This window comes from Grampus griseus, assembly GCF_964374135.1.
Source record: "Grampus griseus genome assembly, chromosome: 4".
In the NCBI taxonomy this organism is placed as follows: Eukaryota; Metazoa; Chordata; class Mammalia; order Artiodactyla; family Delphinidae; genus Grampus; species Grampus griseus.
This window is the reverse complement of record NC_138997.1, coordinates 34,993,021-35,014,339: the sequence shown is the minus strand read 5'-3', so window position 1 is coordinate 35,014,339 and position 21,319 is coordinate 34,993,021. Positions and strand designations below refer to the sequence as shown.

The 21,319-nt window shown below is 37.4% G+C and overlaps 1 protein-coding gene across 1 annotated transcript in view; it reads left to right on the top strand.

The window, feature by feature from the left end:
• KLHL2 (kelch like family member 2) overlaps positions 1 to 21,319 on the top strand; it is a 127,077-nt gene that overhangs the window by 64,646 nt on the left and 41,112 nt on the right. The window contains exon 5 of the mRNA XM_082652657.1: positions 8,158 to 8,320. Within this exon, the coding sequence (XP_082508783.1) occupies positions 8,158 to 8,320 (163 nt within the window). The remainder of the gene's footprint in view (positions 1 to 8,157; positions 8,321 to 21,319) is intronic.

The window sequence follows — 21,319 nt, the reverse complement described above, 5'->3', positions numbered from 1 at the left end:
AGGGAAGAACCTACAACCAAGATTACTCTACCCGGCAAGGATCTCATTCAGATTCGATGGAGAAATCAAAAGCTTTACAGACAAGCAAAACCTAAGAGAATTCAGCACCACCAAACCAGCTCTACAACAGATGCTAAAGGAACTTATCTAAGTGGGAAACACAAGAGAAGAAAAGAACCTACAAACCCAAAACAAATAAGAAAGTAGTCATAGGAACATACATATCAAAAATTACCTTAAACGTGAATGGATTAAATGCTCCAACCAAAAGACATAGGCTTGCTGAATGGATACAAAAACAAGACCCATATATATGCTGTCTACAAGAGACCCACTTCAGACCTAGGGACACATACAGACTGAAAGTGAGGGGATGGAAAAAGATATTCCAGGCAAATGGAAATCAAAAGAAAGCTGGAGTAGTAATTCTCATATTAGATAAAATAGACTTTAAAATAGAGAATGTTACAAGAGACAAGGAAGGACACTACATAATGATCAAGGGATCAATCCAAGAAGAAGATATAACAATTATATATATATTATATAACCCAATATAGGAGCACCTCAATACATAAGGCAACTGCTAACAGCTATAAAAGAGGAAATCAACAGTAACAGAATAATAGTGGGGGACTTTAACACCTCACTTACACCAATGGACAGATCATCCGAACAGAAAATTAATAAGGAAACAGAAAAATGACACAATAGACCAGGATTTAATTGATGTTTACAGGACATTCCATCCAAAAACAACAGATTACACTTTCTTCTCAAGTGCACATGGAACATCCTCCAGGATAGATCACGTCTTGGGTCACAAATCAAGCCTCAGTAAATTTAAGAAAATTGAAATCATATTAAGCATCTTTTCTGACTACAGTGCTCTGAGATTAGAAATGAATTACAGGGGAAAAAACGTAAACAACACAAACACATGGAGGCTAAACAGTACATTACTAAATAACCAAGAGATCACTGAAGAAATCAAAGAGGAAATCAAAATATACCTAGGGACAAATGACAATGAAAACATGACAATCCAATACCTATGGAATGGAGTAAAAGCAGTTCAAAGAGGGAAGTTTATAGCTATACAAGCCTACCTCAAGAAACAAGAAAATTCTGAAACAAACAATCTAACCTTACACCTAAAGGAACTAGAGAAAGAAGAACAAACAAAACCCAAAGTTAGCAGAAGGAAAGAAATCATAAAGATCACAGCAGAAATAAATGTAATAGAAACAAAGAAAACAATAGCAAAGATCAATAAAACTAAAAGCTGGTTCTTTGAAAAGATAAACAAAATTGATAAACCATTAGGCAGACTCATCAAGAAAAAGGGGGAGAAGACTCAAATCAATAAAATTAGAAATTAAAAAGGAAAAGTTACAATAGACACCACAGAAATACAAAGCATCCTAAGAGACTACTACAAGCAAATCTCTGCCAATAAAATGGACAACCTGGAAGAAATGGACAAATTCTTAGAAAGGTATAACCTTCCAAGACTGAACCAGGAAGAAATAGAAAATATAAACAGACCAATCACAAGTAATGAAATTGAAACTGTCATTAAAAATCTTCCAACAAACAAAAGTCCAGGACCAGATGGCTTCACAGGTGAATTCTATCAAACATTTAGAGAAGTGCTAACACCCATTCTTCTCAAACTCTTCCAGAAAATTGCAGAGGAAGGAACACTCCCAAACTCATTCTGTGAGGCAACCATCACACTGATACCAAAACCAGACAAAGATACTAGAAGAAAATAAAATTATAGACCAATATCACTGATGAATATAGATGCAAAAATCCTCAACAAAATGCTAGCAAACAGAATCCAACAACACATTAAAGGATCATACACCATGATTAAGTGGGATTTATCCCAGGGATGCAAGGATTCTTCAGTATATGCAAATCAATCAATGTGATACACAATATTAAGAAACTGAAGAATAAAAACCATATGATCATCTCAATAGATGCAGTAAAAGCTTTTGACAAAATTCAACACCCATTTATGATAAAAACTCTCCAGAAAGTGGGCATAGAGGGAACCTACCTCAACATAATAAAGGTCATATATGACAGACCCACAGCAAACATCACTCTCAATGGTGAAAAACTGAAAGAGTTTCCTCTAAGATCATGAACAAGACGAGGATATCCACTCTCACCATTATTATTCAACATAGTTTTGGAAGTCCTAGCCACAGCAGTCAGAGAAGAAAAAGAAATAAAAGGAATATAAAATGGAAAAGAATAAGTGAAACTGTCACTGTTTGCAGACAGCATGATACTATACATGGAGAATCCTAAAGATGCCACCAGAAAACTACTAGAGCTAACAAATGAATTTGGTAAAGTCCCAGGATACAAAATTAATGCACAGAAATCTCTTGCATTCCTACACACTAATGATGAAAAATCTGAAAGAGAAATTAAGGAAACACTCCCAGTTACCACTGCAACAAAAAGAATAAAATACCTAGGAATAAACCTACCTAGGGAGACAAAAGACCTGTATGCAGAAAACTGTAAGACACTGATGAAAGAAATTAAAGATGATACAAACAGATGGAGAGATATACCATGTTCTTGGATTGGAAGAATCAATATTGTTAAAATGACTATACTACTCAAAGCAATCTACAGATTCAAAACAATCCCTATCAAATTACCAATGGCATTTTTTAAGGAAGTAGAACAAAAAATCTTAAAATTTGTATGGAGACACAAAAGACCCCAAATAGCCAAAGCAGTCTTGAGGGAAATAAACGGAGCTGGAGGAATCAGACTCCCTGACTTCAGTCCGTACTACAAAGCTACAGTAATCAAGATAATATGGTACTGGCACAAAAACAGAGATATAGGTTAATGGAACAGGATAGAAAGCCCAGAGATAAACCCACACACCTATGTTCAACTAATCTATGACAAAGGAGGCAAGGATATACAATGGAGAAAAGACAGTCTCTTCAATAAGTGGTGCTGGGAAAACTGGACAGCTACATGTAAAAGAATGAAATTAGAGCACTTCCCAACACCATACACAAAAATAAAGTCAAAATGGATTAGAGACCTAAATATAAGACCAGACTCTATAAAACTCTTAGAGGCAAACATAGGAAGAACACTCTTTGAGATAAATCACAGCAAGATCTTTTTTGATCCACCTCCTACAGTAATGGAAAAAAAAAAATAAACAAATGAGACCTAATGTAACTTCAGAGCATTTGCACAGCAAAGTAAACCATAAACTAGAAAAAAGGATAACCCTCAGAATGGGAGAAAATATTTTCAAATGAATCAACGGGCAAAGTATTAATCTCCAAAATATATAAACAGCTCATGTAGCTCAATATTAAAAAAACCAACAATCCAATCCAAAAATGGGCAGAAGACCTAAATAGACATTTCTCCAATGAAGACATACAGATGGCCAAGAAGCACATGAAAAGCTGCTCAACATCACTAATTATTAGAGAAATGCAAATCAAAACTACAATGAGGTATTACCTCAGACCAGTTAGAATAGGCATCATCAGAAAATGTACAAACAACAAATGCTGGAGAGGGTGTGGAGAAAAGGGAACCGTGTTGCACTGATGGTGGGAATGTAAATTGATACAGCCACTATGGAGAACAGTATGCAGGTTCCTCAAAAAACTAAAAATAGAATTACCATATGATCCAGCAATCCCGCTACTGGTCATATACCCAGAGAAAACCATAATTCAAAAAGGCACATGCAGCCCAATGTTCATTGCAGCACTATTTACAATAGCCAGGTTATGGAAGCAACCTAAATGCCCATCGACTGATGAATGGTTAAAGAAGATGTGGTACATATATACAACGGAATATTACTCAGCTGTAAAACGGAACGAAATTGGGTCATTTGTTGAGACGTGGATGGATCTGGAGACAGTCATACAGAGTGCAGTAAGTCAGAAAGGGAAAAACAAATATCGTATATTAACGCGTATATGTGGAACCTAGAAAAATGGTACAGATGAACCAGTTTTCAGGGCAGAAATTGAGACACAGATGTAGAGAACAAACATATGGACACCAAGTGGGGAAAGCCGCGGTGGGGTGTCGGTGGTGGTGTGATGAATTGGGTGAGTGGGATTGACATGTATACACTGATGTGAATAAAATTGATGACTAAGAAGAACCTGCTGTATAAAAAAATAAATTAAATTTAAAAATTAAAAAAAAAAGATTAGGAGACCAAGGACCTGAGACCCTGCACACACCGTAATCTTGTCAGCAACACATCCCTTGGGAAGTACTGTTATAAAACGCCTTATCAAATCCTCCTGGGTTGGAACACATAGTTTTTTGAGGCAGGAGGCTGCTGTGTCCCCCTTTGCCTGGCAAAGTAATAAAGCTATTCTTTAAAAATATATATATATACTTCCATTTCATATATGAAGCAGCACTATTCAATTACTTCTTTAGAGAGCTCAGAAAAATTAGTTTTAGAGACATAAATTTATTCTTCAGATCTCTTAATTATAATGCCCAAGATATTTTTGTGACCTGAATAGCACATTAAGAAACCATCTCTTCACAATATAGGTGTTTCCCACATTTGTTACTAACTGTACAGTTAATCCACTTTGTAGGAAATAAACCATGGGATTATGATCCCCCCAGATTAAAAAGCACATCTTCCTTTTCAGCGATATGTAAAAACCACAGAAGCCAGAATGATATCCAATATTGAAAGATTAGTATACTAAATCTGATCTCCCAAATCAGTAATTTGTGTGCCACCTTCATGATTTGCTATATTCTGTAGTGCTCATACTATTAAATACGTAATGTTTTTATCTTCATGACTCAGTTTTTGCTTAAATTTCCTTAAGAATTTATTTTATTGAAATAAATAGACAGTAACTTTAAAGATGTTCCCAACTATTAACATGAGAATGTTCGTCTGTGCCATCTAAAAGCATTATACCCACTTTGGTTAATACCTCTCTCCTAGCATCCCATCCAGGTGTGTGACCTTGGGCAACTTACTTGCTTCTCCCAGCCTCTGTATTCATTGTGTCTAATGGGGGTAATGAGGTGTTGTTGCCTGTCAAGTGCTTAAGACAGTGCCCGACACAGTAATTAGTCAGTAAACGGAAGCAAACTGCATGAATTTGGTTGAAGTGATTTTCGTCTTTATTACTCTTCTGAAAAGAGCAACATTGCAGATTTAGAAATTAGACAAGCACTTCCATTCTGCATCTACAGGTGGGGCTCAAGGTAGTGGAAAGAGTAATAGACCAAAGAGTTGGTGAATTTTATATCACTATCTCTGTGCAACTTGTTCAGATCTTTTGGCTTCTCTAGGATTTGGTTTCTTCATCAGACAAATCAGGAGGTTTGATTTGACTTGATCCCAAGGCATCTAGCTCATAGGCCGCCAGCTGTTTGATTCTGATTGTGGGATATGGTTCATCTGTAATTTGAGCATGTTTTGTTTGTTTGGTTTTTTAGCTGGTTGTCTGATACATAGAGTAATACGGGCATTTGGTGTGGGCCCAGCTGCTTTCCTGTTTTCATCATGTTAGTAAGCCTGGGCCAGTTATTAATTGTTTTTGAAGCATATATAATTATTTAATAATTATGAGCTATTGAAGTTTAATCCTAGTAAAGTTACATCATAAAGCTGAGACATTTTTGAAGGATTTACTGATAAAAGTAAAATATAAATAAATTCATTTTACACATGTTACTAACATTTAAAGTGTACTTATGTTTGCCAGGCATGGAACCACTTGACCCATCATTGCCATCAATAAAAAATTATATGTGAATCTCTAGCCATGTGGCCTACAATTAAAATAACTTTTATATCTCTGGCCTACATGACTTGCCATATCCTTTCCAGATCTGGGATTCTACAGTTTTATGAATTTCAGTCTCCTGATAGGGTAGGTCTAGACTTGGTAGTGATGAACTTGAAGTCAAGGAAGCAAAATAAATTTTTAAAAGTCTGATATAGCTGCTTTTTTAGATGGATATGTATATAAATATGGGTGTGTATGTGTATGTCAGCATAGTATGAACCAGTTGCTGATTTTTTTTCCCTTAAGAATGTATCTTAGAAATTTTCCCATTCATATAGTTTCCTCATTCTTTTGAATGGTTGCAGTGTTCCATCGAATGGATGATCACCAGTGTTTAACCAGTCTCCTTACGGTGGACATTTAGGCTTTTTTCTAACTTCTGCTATTACCCACAATAATGCTCTAATGAATGTCTTGTGTGTGTGAGCTTTTGTGCATATGTTAGTGTATCTGTAGGTTAAATTTCTGGGTTGGAGGATATGTGCATTTGTAATTTTGATTAAGTAGACAAATTGCTCTTCATGGAGGTTGAACCAGTGTACACACTCACCAACAATGCGTGAGTGAACCTGCTTCTGCTTGGCTGCTTTCCCCCTCAAGGATTCCTGTCTTTCTGTATTACGAAGCAATTTGAGTACTACTGTATTACACTTTGTTGTCTCTGGGAAGATGCTGATTAGGTGGGTGATCATTACTACTGATATTTGTGCAAATTTCACAGAGATTGAATCTTATGCTGAAGACCACTTAACTATATGTATTTGCTGAATTAAATGGCTGCACAGTTAAGCATCTTGGAACGTACTTTACGTTACTTCAGAGCACAATTATACCAGTGTAGAAAAACTCCAACTTGCAAATTGTCAGCAACTAAAGCCTTCCATGGAGATTCATTCCCATAACATAATGAAACACACTATATATATTATACAAAAGATTCGGCTATAAACAGAATTATTTACACTTTATTTTTGTTAAATTTAGAAGGAAAAGACATTATCACCAGGTACTGTTTCCTTGTTTTCAGAAAAAACTAATATTAGTTGTTGGAGTTGGACTAAAACACAAAGAGTTGTCCTCTTAGTCCTTGCTTCATAACCATTTGATTGTGTACATGCGGGCCCACAGCCTTTAGATCTGAGAGTTAAAAGCTGCTGTGGTTCCTTTAAGAAAATAAAGTAGTTTGTGTTACAGAAAGATACGAATGCACTCTTTCTCTTCCACATTTAGGACTTACTACATACATTTAGGGAAATTGTAAAGGATATTCAAAACTACTATCTGTTTTCTCTTTTCCTCTTTGGGCTGCAGCTTGGCATATATGGAAGTCAGTTCTGGAAGGAACTTAGATCTTATTTATTTTTTATGCTAATATGCCAATGTGACCTTTTCTTAAATTGACTATTCTGATAGGGTTTTTTTTCCCTTTGGCTTTTATAGAAGGACTTGCAAACTTCTTTTTTATGAAGTTTTATGAAGTTTTTTTTAAGAAGTTTTCCAATTTGATTTTCAAATATGGTCCTTTACATAGCATCATACTAATTCACTTACAAGGAAGAATTTTTCCATCATTGACCTATTTGAAAAGCAGTTGTAGTGTTGGATGTAGTATTTCTAGTAAAGATACTGGTTAAATCCCAAAGAATAACCTAATTAATACAAAATCTCTTGGAGTTATTGAAATAAAAATACAAATTAAAAAGTTATTATTAGGCAATTACTCTTTATGGGTTGTTTTAGCACATACATTACATTTCAGAGAAACTGTTTGATTGTAGTTAGACTGTGGAGTTTTAAATTGTTCTATCCCCCTAAGGAAAGCAGTTTGTGGTGTTACTCAGAGACAGTGGAAAAACAGAATGAAGCTTTGTTGTGGCATATATTACTCTGTGCTCACCCCTTCCCCACAAATTCACTGAAGCTCATGACTGCTTGAACTAAGGGAAGAAAACCATTTTCACTGAACCATAGCACCCCCTAACAGCCTAATAATTTATGTTTTTAAAATTCAAAGGAACATTTTATTTCTGCTTATGAAAAGAATCATTAATCTAATATGATCTGATATCTCTTATATTCTTGTGAACAAGAAGAGATCTTTGAAAGATTCCATAGAAATTATGGGGAATGGAAGGAGGCATCACCCTTTTTGCAAATAATTGTTACATTACTCTTCTTTGGGATGCTGGGGTCTGGATGCAGATCTTGAGCTGGACCCCTAAGCCCTCTATAGACACAGTGAACAGTGAAACTTTTCCTAGCCAGTTGCCTAACCATGCTTACTTGTGTGTTATAGGTACTTCTCCCAGCAGCTGGTCTGTTACAGTTACAGGATGTGAAGAAGACTTGCTGTGAATTTTTGGAATCTCAGCTTCACCCTGTCAACTGCTTAGGAATCCGGGCTTTCGCTGATATGCACGCATGCACAGACCTCCTGAACAAGGCCAACACCTATGCAGGCAAGTGGAATAAACGTCGGCTGAGTTTGAGACAGGGAAGAATCTGCAACTCTTGATTTCTGTTATGATTCTATAGTGAATCTGGAAAGTTGTGTCATATTTATGGACCTGGACTTTATAAAAATACATTTACAATCTTATAATGGTATGGTAGCACTGCATAATTGAAGCATGTTCATGGAGTTCTGAATTTAAAAGAAAAAAGAAGAAACTGTATGTGGTATTAGGCCTAGTAGTTTTATGTAAATATTGAATCTCTATGTATTTTTCTTTCAAATTAATAGGCGTATAAGAAAGTGTTTACATATGAAATTAAGTCATTTTATCTCTGTGGCTTTTTACACCTTTTTCTTGTATCCAAGGAAACATTCTGTGGCATAAAAATATTCAAAGCAAAGAAACCTAGTTGCCTTGGAGTGGGGTAGAAAAGTTGATCCCAAATAGAGGCATCCCTCTCCTTAGATTAAACACTCATTTCCAGGACCTCCTGCTGGCATCCTCTCCCTGTGGTGGGTGGAGGGAGGCCTGTGTCTGTCCAGCCAGGGAGAAGAGATTATTGTTATAGCTTAGGATGCAGCTAAAGTACATAAAAGTAACCTATAATTTATTTTGCTCTGAGTTTATAAACATTTAAAAATTCATATTAAAAGTGATTATTAGGAAGTGTCTAATTTTTTAAAAAAACGATTTTCTAGAAGATAAACCTCGTGAAAGTTATAATCCCCCATCTCTGCCCTATATCTGTGACACCCAGTAGGAACAGTTACCATAGAACCTCCCAAGACTACTGCCCCTTAGTAAGCTCTAGAACCCCAACTTCCTGCAGCCTTCAAATGCAAGAGCCCCTCATCTAAACTCTGCTCCACTCTGCATACTCTGATAACTAAGGAACATTTTGGCACATAGACCCAGGTAAGGGGTGTGTGTGTATGTGTACACAGAGCCTCTGACAAGAGAAGTATTCCTAGAATCCCTATTGCATTTATCAAAGAAATAGTCGTACAAGGTGGTTAGTTGGGGAAAAAAAAAGCCCACAGCGCTGCAGTAAAATGTAATAGGTCCAGTAAGTTTGAACTTTATAGATTTCTGTGGGGTGGCCTGATTGACCTAACTACCTTTTATAAAATTGTTTCAGTGGGAAAATGTGATATGAGTCCCAAAATGCTTATTTACAGAAAAACTTTTAGAACATAACCCTTCTGTAAGTTGGGGAATGCATATAATATGTAATCTGCATTTAATGTATCTCTCTAGGACTGCTGGTTATCTCACAGTACTTGATAAATATTACTGAATCTTAAGAGATAGAGAGGGAATGAATAAAATAGAATTAATGCAAAACATGTCCATACATAGTTATGATACACTAGAACTATTAGTTTCACTCATATCAGAACCAACTTATTGACTGTGTCTTTAGGAGACAGATTTTATTATTTCTTTCTCTTATTTACAATCATAAATTTATTGTAGTATACGACAGAATGTGAACAATTTTCCACAAGAATTACTACACCTATACATCGTAGTTTATAGAGTCTTCCTTCGTAATTATGACAAGAATTTTTTGTGGAAAAATTGTCAGTTTCAACAAAATTGCAAAGAAAATTTGATTTTTCATTTTTAATGCACTAAACCTTAAATCAAAATCTTATTTAAAAGATATACTGCTTTTATACCATGCATCTGAATCTTACAGTTGCTCAAGTTTCCAAAGTAACATTTTATAGCATCTTTTATTATGAAAAGTTGCAACACATACAAAAATAGAATAGTACTCACCACCCACCTCACCATGAGTTGTCAATTCATGGATAATCTTGTTTTAACTACACCCTTCTTAACTTCTCCTCCTCTGTTATTATTTTTTATATGTAAACTTTTTAATAAAGTCTAATGGACATATAAAAAAGTATGCAATCATACATCTACAGCTTCATGCATTTTTGTATCCTCTTGTGCAATATTATTATTATTATTTTTTAAACATCTTTATTGGAGTATAATTGCTTTCCAATGGTGTGTTAGTTTCTGCCTTATAACAAAGTGAATCAGCTATACATATACATAAATCCCCATATCTTCTCCCTCTTGCATCTCCCTCACACCTTCCCTATCCTGCCCCTCTAGGTGGACACAAAGCACCGAGCTGATCTCCCTGTGCTAGGTGGCTGCTTCCCACTAGCTATCTGTTTTACATTTGGTAGTGTATATATGCCCATGCCACTCTCTCACTTCGTCCCTGCTTACCCTTCCCCATTCCTGTGTCCTCAAGTCCATTCTCTATGTCTGCGTCTTTATTCCTGTCCTGCCCCTAGGTTCTTCAGAACCTTTTTTCTTTTCTTTAGATTCCATATATATGGGTTAGCATGTGGTATTTGTTTTTCTCTTTGACTTACTTCCTCCGTATGACAGTCTCTAGGTCCATCCACCTCACTACAAATAACTCAATTTCATTTCTTTTTATAGCTGAGTAATATTCCATTGTATATATGTGCCACATCTTCTTTATCCATTCATCTGTCGATGGACACTTAGGTTGTTTCCGTGTCCTGGCTGTTGTAAATAGAGCTGCAATGAACATTGTGGTACATGCCTCTTTTTGAATTATGGTTTTCTCAGGGTATATGCCCAGTAGTGGGATTGCTGGGTCGTATGGTAGTTCTATTTTTATTTTTTTGAGGAACCTCCATACCGTTCTCCATAGTGGCTGTATCAACTTACATTCCCACCCACAGGGCAAGAGGGTTCCCTTTTCTCCACACCCTCTCCAGCATTTATTGTTTGTAGGTTTTTTGATGATGGCCATTCTGACTGGTGTGAAGTAATACCTCATTGTAGTTTTGATTTGCATTTCTCTAATGATTAGTGATGTTGAGCATCCTTTCATGTGTTTGTTGGCAATATGTATATCTTCTCTGAGGAAATGTCTATTTAGGTCTTCTGCCTTTTTTTTTTTTTTTTTTTTTTTTTTGCGGTACGTGGGCCTCTCACTGTTGTGGCCTCTCCCGTTGCAGAGCGTGGGCTCCAGACGTGAAGGCTCAGCGGCCATGGCCCACGGGTCTAGCTGCTCCGCAGCATATGGGATCTTCCCAGACACAAACCCGTGTCCCCTGCATCAACAGGCAGACTCTCAACCACTGCACCACCAGGGAAGCCCTTCTGCCCATTTTTTGATTGGGTTGTTTGTTGTTTTGATATTGAGCTTCATGAGCTGCTTGTATATTTTGGAGATTAATCCTTTGTCAGTTGCTTCGTTTGCAAATATTTCCTCCCATTCTGAGGGTTCTCTTTTCGTCTTGTTTATGGTTTCCTTTGCTGTTCAAAAGCTTTTAAATTTCATTAGGTTCCATTTGTTTATTTTTGTATTTATTTCCATTTCTCTAGGAGGTGGGTCATAAAGGATCTTGCTGTGATATATGTCATGGAGTGTTCTGCCTGTGTTTTCCTCTAAGAGTTTTGTAATGTCTGGCCTTATATTTAGGTCTTTAATCCATTTTGAATTTATTTTTGTGTATGGTGTTAGGAAGTGTTCTAATTTTATTCTTTTACATGTAGCTGTCCAGTTTTCCCAGCACCACTTACTGAAGAGACTATCTTTTCTCCATTGTATATTCTTGCCTCCTTAATCAAAGATAAGGTGACCATATGTGCATCGGTTTATCTCTGGCCTTCTATCCTGTTCCATTGATCTATCTTTCTGTTTTTGTGCCAGTACCATATTGTCTTGATTACTGTAGCTTTGTAGTATAGTCTGAAGTTCGGGAGCCTGATTCCTCCAGGTCTGTTTTTCTTTCTCAAGATGGCTTGGGCTATTCAGGGTCTTTTGTGTTTCCATACAAATTGTAAAATTTTTTGTTCTAGCTCTGTGAAAAATGTCTTTGGTAGTTCGATAGGGATTGCATTGAATACGTAGATTGCTTTGGATAGTACAGTCATTTCCACAATGTTGATTCTTCCAATCCAAGAACATGGTGTATCTCTCCATCTGTTTATATCATCTTTAATTTCTTTCATCAGTGTCTTATAGTTTTCTGCATACAGGTCTTTTGTCTCCTTGGGTAGGTGTATTCCTAGGTATTTTATTCTTTTTGTTCCAATGGTAAATGGGAGTGTTCCCTTAATTTCTCTTTTAATTTTTCATCATTAGTGTATAGGAATGCAAGAGATTTCTGTGCATTAATTTTATATCTGGCTACTCTACCAAATTCATTCTTTAGCTCTAGCAGTTTTCTGGTAGCTTCTTTAGGATTCTCTATGTATAGTATCATATCATCTGCAAACAGTGACAGTTTTACTTCTTCTTTTCCAATTTGGATTCCTTTTATTTATTTTTCTTCTCTGATTGCTGTGGGTGAAACTTCCAAAACTATGTTGAATAATAGTGGTGAGAATGGGCAACCTTGTCTTGTTCCTGATCTTAGTGGAAATGGTTTCAATTTTTCACCATTGAGAAGGATGTTGGCTGTGGGTTTGTCATATATGGCCTTTATTATGTTGAGGTAGGTTCCCTCTATGCCTACTTTCCAGAGGGTTTTTATCATAAATGGGTGTTGAAATTTGTCGAAAGCTTTTTCTGCATCTTTTGACATGATCATATGGTTTTTCTCCTTCAGTTTGTTAATATGGTGTATCACATTGATTTATTTGTGTATATTGAAGAAACCTTGCATTCCTGGGATAAACCCCACTTCATGATGGTGTATGATCCTTTTAATGTGCTGTTGGATTCTGCTTGCTAGTATTTTGTTGAGGATTTTTGCATCTATGTTCATCAGTGATATTGGCCTGTAGTTTTCTTTCTTTGTGGCATCTTTCTCTGGTTTTTGTATCAGGGTGATGGTGGCCCCTAGAATGAGTTTGGGAGTGTTCCTCCCGCTGCTATATTTTGGAAGAGTTTGAGAAGGATAGGTGTTAGCTCTTCTCTAAATACTTGATAGAATTCGCCTGTGAAGCCATTTGGTCCTGGGCTTTTGTTTGTTGGAAGATTTTTAATGACAGTTTCAATTTCAGTGCTTGTGATTGGTCTGGTTATATTTTCTATTTCTTCCTAGTTCAGTCTCAGAAGGTTGTGCTTTTTAAGAATGTGTCCATTTCTTCCAGGTTGTCCATTTTATTGGCATATAGTTGCTTGTAGTAATCTCTCATGATCCTTTGTATTTCTGTAGTGTCAGTTGTTACTTCTCCTTTTTCAATTCTAATTCTATTGATTTAAGTCTTCTCCCTTTTTTGCTTTTTTTTTTTTTTTTTTGCGGTACGCGGGCCTCTCACTGTTGTGGCCTCTCGTGTTGCGGAGCACAGGCTCCGGACGTGCAGGCTCAGCGGCCAAGGCTCACGGACCCAGCCACTCTGCGGCATGTGGGATCTTCCTGGACCAGGGCAAGAACCCGTGTCCCCTGCATCGGCAGGTGGACTCTCAACCACTGTGCCACCAGGGAAGCCCTCCCTTTTTTTCTTGATTAGTCTGGCTAAAGGTTTATCAATTTTGTTTATGTTCTCAAAGAACCAGCTTTTAGTTTTATTGATCTTTGCTATTGTTTTCTTTGTTTCTCTTTCATTTATTTGTGCTCTGAAATTTATGATTTCTTTCCTTCTGCTAACTTTGGGTTTTGTTTGTTCTTCTTTCTCTAGTTCCTTTAGGTGTAAGGTTAGATTGTTTGTTTCAGATTTTTCTAGTTTCTTGAGGTAGGCTTGTATAGCTATAAACTTCCCTCTTTGAACTGCTTTTGCTGCATCCCATAGGTTTTGAATCGTCATGTTTTCATTGTCATTTGTCCCTAGGTATATTTTGATTTCCTCTTCGATTTCCTCAGTGATCTCTTGGTTAGTTAGTAATATACTGTTTAGCTTCTATGTGTTTGTGTTTTTTACGTTTTTTCCTCTGTAATTCATTTCTAATCTCATAGCGTTGTGGTCAGAAAAGATGCTTGATATGATTTCAGTTTTCTTCAATTTTCTTAAATTTACTGAGGCTTGATTTGTGACCCAAGATATGATCTATCCTGGAGGATTTTCCATGCGCACTTGAGAAGAAAGTGTAATCTGCTGTTTTTGGATGGAATGTCCTATAAATATCAATTAAATCTATCTGGTCTATTGTATCATTTACATCATCTGTTTCCTTATTAATTTTCTGTTTCGATGATCTGTCCATTGGTGTAAGTGAGGTGTTAAAGTCCCCCACTATTATTCTGTTACTGTTGATTTCCTCTTTTATAGCTGTTAGCAGTTGCCTTATGTATTGAGGTGCTCCTATATTGGGTTATATAATATATATATAATTGTTATATCTTGTTCTTGGATTGATCCCTTGATAATTATGTAGTGTCCTTCCTTGTCTCTGGTAACATTCTCTATTTTAAAGTCTATTTTATCTAATATGAGAATTGCTACTCCAGCTTTCTTTTGATTTCCATTTGCCTGGAATATCTTTTTCCATCCCCTCACTTTCAGTCTGTATGTGTCCCTAGGTCTGAAGTGGGTCTCTTGTAGACAGCATATATATGGGTCTTGTTTTTGTATCCATTCAGCCAATATGTGTCTTTTGGTGGGAGCATTTAATCCATTTACATTTAAGGTAGTCATCAATATGTATTTTCCTATTACCATTTTCTTTATTGTTTTGGGTTTGTTATTGTAGGTCTTTTCCTTCTCTTATGTTTCCTGCCTAGAGAAGTTCCTTTAGCATTTGTTGTAGAGCTGGTTTGGTGGTGCTGAATTCTCTTAACTTTTGCTTATCTGTAAAGGTTTTAATTTCTCCATCGAATCTGAATGAGATCCTTGCTGGGTAGAGTAATGTTGGTTGTACGTTTTTCCCTGTCATCACTTTAAATATGTCCTGCCACTCCCTTCTGGTTTGCAGAGTTTCTGCGGAAAGATTAGCTGTTAACCTTATGGGAATCCTTATGCGGATTCCCTTGTATGTTAATTGTTGCTTTTCCCTTGCTGCTTTTAATATTTTTTCTTTGTATTTAATATTTGAATGTTTGATTAATATGTGTCTTGGCGTGTTTCTCCTTGGATTTATCCTGTATGGGACTCTCTGTGTTTCCTGGACTTCATTGACTATTTCCTTTCCCATATTAGGGAAGTTTTCAAGTATAATCTCTTCAAATATTTTCTCAGTCCCTTTTTTTTTTTCTCTTCTTCTTCTGGGACCCCTGTAATTCGAATGTTGGTGCATTTAATGTTGTCCCAGAGGTCTCTGAGATTGTCCTTAATTCTTTTCATTCTTTTTTCTTTATTCTGTTCTGCAGTAGTTATTTTCACTATTTTATCTTCCAGGTCTCTTATCCCATCCTCTGCCTCAGTTATTCTGCTATTGATTCCTTCTAGAGGATTTTTAATTTCATTTATTGTGTTGTTCATCATTGTTTGTTTGCTCTTTAGTTCTTCTAGGTCCTTATTAAACGTTTCTTGTATTTTCTCCATTCTATTTCCAAGATTTTGGATCATCTTTACTATCATTACTCTGAATTCTTTTTCAGGTAGACTGCCTATTTCCTCTTCATTGTTTGGTCTGGTGGGTTTTTACCTTGCTCCTTCATCTGCTGTGTGTTTCTCTGTCTTCTCATTTTGCTTAACTTACTGTGTTTGGGTTCTCCTTTTTGCTGGCTGCAGGGTCGTAGTTCCTGTCGTTTTTGTTATCTGCGTCCAGTGGGTAAGTTTGTTTCAGTGGGTTGTGTAGGCTTCCTGGTGCAGGGGCCTGGTGGCTGTGTTCTGGTGGATCTTGTCTTTCTGGTGGGCAGGACCATGTCCGGTGGTGTGTTTTGGGGTGTTTGTGACCTTATTATGATTTTAGGCAGCCTCTGTGCTAATGGGTGTGCTTGTGTTCCTGTCTTGCTAGTTGTTTGGCATAGGGAGTCCAGCACTGTAACTTGGTGGTCATTGAATGGAGCTGGGTCTTAGCGTTGAGACGGAGATCTCTGGGAGAGCTCTTGTCATTTGATATTATGTGGGGCCGGGGAGTCTCTGGCAGACCAATGTCCTGAACTTGACTCTCCCACCTCAGAGGCTCAGGCCTGACACCGGGCCACAGTACCAAGACCCTTTTGGCAAGTCTGAGGGCTTCTTCCAGCATTCAGTACATGTTCTGTAGGAGTTGTTCCACATGTAGATGTAGTTTTGTTGTATTTGTGGGGAGCAAGGTGATATCCACGTCTTATTCCTCTGCCATCTTGAAAGCGCCCTCTCCAATATTATTTTGAAGCAATTCAGTAATATTATTTCATATACATATTTCATCCTTATAATTTTAAAGAAATAAAATTACAGTGACCAACTTCGTATAATCAAGCTATTTCCATAACTTTGGGGTATTGTTAACTAGTTGCCACAAACTTTCTAAAATAAATAATCCAGTATAATACTAAAGTAAAATAGTTGTTCTTCATAGTGAAAATATATGATGTTGTTTATATCTTAAGCAAACAGGAGGTGGGGAGGTAGGGAGTCAACACAGGAATATACTTAGAGTTCTCTTTTTATGCTATAATAAATCATTGTTTTTCAGTCCCTCCCTCCTTTATTTTTACAATTCAAACATTTTTTGTGTCCAGAAGCCCTACCCAAACTCCTAAATTACTTTCAAGTTCAAATTTGAGCATATAAATAAATCTAGGAGACTGAAGGTATTCCCAGAACAATGAGAATAGAAGAAGTTAATATCTTAACTTTTTTCCCCCATCCTAGGCAGTGGGCTTATAAGTGGGCTGTGTGACATACAGGCAAGAAAGAAGGAAAGGAAGAAATAAGGAGCAATAGAAGAGTTATTAAATACATAAGTACATACGTACATGGAAAGAAGCAGGGAGGAGAAAGAGGGGCTGAGGGAGAGAGAGGGGAAAGGGAAGAAAGTTGCATAACCTCAGGGTACATCCTGATCCTAAGTGTGACTGCGCTTAAGAGACTGGAGCACTCCTTATCCTCTGAAAACTCACCAGAGCTTCTGGGCAGAAGATCTGCTTCATTTCTTTCTCTTGCAGATTGGAAATGAGCTGTGTCTTATTCATTATAATTGAATTAAATTGTACAGGTGTAATGAAAGAATTAAAATGGTCCATGGGAATCTCTTCTATGAACTCGTGTTCATTTTTCATATATCAGCATCTTTAGGAAAAGTAAAAATATGGGAAACCTAGTGGGGAAGGTCGGAGGTCTCAGCACTGGGGGAGAGTCTGCACTGCCCATCCTGGTGACCCCCTCCCATTGCTTCAGTCACAGCCCTTCCCCCCTGGCCCACTCTGCTTTTCCAGGGTTGTAGCAGCCTCAAACCATGGACCACCGAGGGCCACCAGACCAGTCAGGCAAAATGACCTGCATGTTGAGACTTGGTGTTCTGGACTGTAATCAGCCTTTCTTATGCTCTTGAGTAATTGTTTTCTTAGCAGAAAAGCTGTGTGAAATTATTTTTGCTCTATACCTAAAAACGCAAAATTTCACACCTATGCCAAGAGTATGGACTTGTTTGGAGAATGCTGGTTTATGGACTTGTGTTTTGATTGGTGTTCATGTTTTACTCATTTCCCAAATCATTAAGACCTCTGTTTTGAGCATTTTTGCTGAACTAAAAATATAGAGGAGATAAAAACTGAACTTATGACTTCAGGTGCATTTTTATAGTCCCAGCAAAAAATTCTTTTGGAAGTTAGATTTTTAACTTGAAATAAGAATTTTATTCAACCTTCCTTGTTGATAAACAAAAGTTACCAGTGGTTGAATTGTGAGAATTTCTAACAAATTTAAGGGAAAGAGTAAGTTCCCGATTCTTAGTCATTCCTACATCTCACCACTCCCCGCATTAAAAATTTGAGAAGCTGCTTAATATTGGTTCTAACTGACCTTTGCTTAGTATCATTTTTAGTATCATATTCAAACCAGTGCTCTAGCTGAAACTCTGAGGGACCTGACATTCCTCAGTAACAGGACTACCTGTGAAGAAGTCCTCAGGTCACTGACATGCTTTCAGTTTATTTCCTGTTCTCTTCTTGCTCTTAACCCTATTATCTGTTTATATATCCTAGGCCTGTCCAGGCACCCCATAATGCCCTACTTTAGCCTTCCCACCATGCTTGGACACTGATCAAACATTTTTATATGCCCAGCTGTTTTCTTGTGTGTACCCTCTCCCTTTGTCTTAAATGAAACTTTGCTTTGTCCCATACCTGCATGTTGGGGGCAAACTTCTTTAAGGGGCACTCCCCTCCGACTCACCAGGTGCGTAGGAGGGTAGACTTCCAGACTGTTGTTCTGTCCCTGTCCTCGGTTCTGCACTTTCTGACTGTCAGTCTGCAGTACGCTCTCTAGGTCTCCAGGCCTCCAATCATACTAAGTCTGACACCTGTATTGTCTTTTCCCTCTGTACTTTGTTTCTCTTGTCATCAGCAACTTCAAAATCTATACTGTTGTCTCCCTTGAGCCTCCCTCTTCCTACCTCCTTGAGACTACTGTCTTCCTTCCATAAACCCATTTGCCACCTTAGAGCACAACTCTAGGGCATGTTGAACCTTGTTGGTATTTGGAACTCCCAAGGTTTCAACCTTTGCGCTGACCATATTCCTGCCTTCTCGTGCTCTTGTATTTCTTCATAAATATATGTTCTCTGGTTCCAGTTCTCCCAGTCATCTCTTGGCTGCTCAGCTTAGACCCAGTGGTCAGTCCTTTCAGAGCTATACTCTTTATGTGCCAAACTGCTGTGGGTGATGACAGACTCAATACGATTTAACCCCTGCTTCAAAGGAGTTTATAGGCCAGTAGTAGTCAAGTCGCACCCAAATTTGGTATATCTAGATTATGCCTTATCCTCTCTGAGAGCTGGTCCCATAACATTTTCTTCTGCAGTCAGTTTACTTCAATCATTTGCCCACCCTTCTGTAATTTAGTCTAGGAATCACTGCTTGGGGTAAACATCTGTCAAAATAAGCTCATGATTTTGAAATCTGCCCTCTTGAAGGAAACTTGAAAGAGTGGTTCTACTAATGGTATTACCAGCCTTGACTTTGTGATATGCATACTAAAGAATAGATGCCGCTTATTCGAGGGTCTGTCTCAATGTTAATTTACTGATACAGAAGATTTCTTCCTTTGCAGAACTGTGAAAGCATTTGATGTACACCACTTCTTGATTGAATTTAAGCTGACTTAAATGACACTTCTTAAAAGAATTAATCATTTTTATATTCTTAAACTTATTATGGTCTTCATTTATGTCCTAACAAACTACATGCAGTTTCTCTGTTCTGCTTTGTTGACAGTTTTTCTAGCTGAGGTGTGTTAGCTCTTTTCAGGTTTCACCAAACTGTCTGTGTTAATGGAACTGCTGGAGATATATATATGAATTTTTTTTCCCTTAGAGACTAATAGTATTCAGAATGAAAGACTCATGGAGTATTAGCACTAGTTGGGAACCTTAGCAGTTATCTAGTCTAACACTGTCGTTTTATTAATTAAGAAAATGAAGACTAGAGATATCTTTATTTTCCCCCAGACACTTTGTCTCTCAGGGGTAGGCTGTTTGTGGGTCTAAAATACTGTTGTTGTATCCATGCACTTAACCTCACTTCTCAGATAGATTCTGCACTGGATGGAGTATAGAGGAATTATAGGAGCCCCTTGCAGCATTTAATTTTGATCGAAAAGGTGCTTGTTATGTAGAAATCAAATATAAAGACTACTTTGTACCTTATCACAGGGTACAAAATAGAACACGCAGAACTTTGGATTTGTATTGTTCACTTCATTTGGGATGAGGGACCTGAGCCCTTTAGACCTGGTGTGACAGATCTTAGAGACTATCTCTCATTTCTTGATATGCTTATTTTATTTGCAGGAGGGAAGCAAACAGCAAAGTTAAACTGCTCTACAGAGTGAAGAGATTCCTTATATATAAGGAAGAATGCCTATATACATTATATACGTACAAATATGTGTTCAACGTATGTTGCATATCCACGGCATAGTCCATACGACTGGGAATCATGCTCTGTTGCAGTTATGGGGTTTGCTGAGAGAGAAGGAACTGATTATCAAATGCCAGTATAATTACTGGTTGGCTTTACTCAGTGCCAGGGTAAACTAGTAGAGGCAAATCACTAATACCACGATGCTAGCTGTGTGCTATAAACAGAATAATCTGTCAACATGTGGGTGAGAGGACTAGAAAGAGTAGTTGAGGTTGGTAACAGTGAGAACTAGGGTAGTGAAGATAGAGAGGAGGTTGTGAATCTGGGAACTAACCCTGGATAAGAGTACAGGAAACAGACTAGACTCTGAGATGTTCTGTCCTGTAGCATTACATTTTAGGTAATTCAGAGTGTGTATATTTCAAAGTGTGTATATTTATTGCCAATGTTCAGTAGCTGCCAATGTGCAGTAGCTGCTAATTTTTACTGTACCTTACTGAGACACAGTAATCTGAATAAGAATTCATTTAGCAAAAAGGAAGAATTTCTTATCTCAGCTTTGTGACAAGTATTAGGCTTGTATTGGCCAAACCAATCCAAAGTTGCTAGGGTTTTTGTTGATAATGGATTCAATAGCAATCAGTAATGTAATTGTGTCTAGAAAGGTATAAGGTGATTATCTCATTCTGTTCTGCCTAGGTCAGACCATATCTATGGAATTGAGTTCATTTAATTTCTTTTTTTAAATTATTTATTTATTTATTTGGCTGCATTAGTTCTTTGTTGCGGCACGCGGTCTTCTCTCTAGTTGTGGCTCGTGGGCTCTAGAGCCCACTGACTCAGTAGTTCCAGCGCATGGGCTTAGTTGCCCCGCGGCATGTGGGATCTTGGTTCCCCGACCAGGGATTGAACCCGCATCCCCTGCATTGGAAGGCAGATTCTTAACCACTGGACCACCAGGGAAGTCCCAAATTCATTTTCAGTTATTGTTTTCAGAGAGACTGATGAACTGAAGCACTGAATTCACAGCCAGGATGATGATGAAGACCCCACCATTTGTAGAAGTAGTTGTCAAAGACTTAGGAACTTGTTCTGGGGG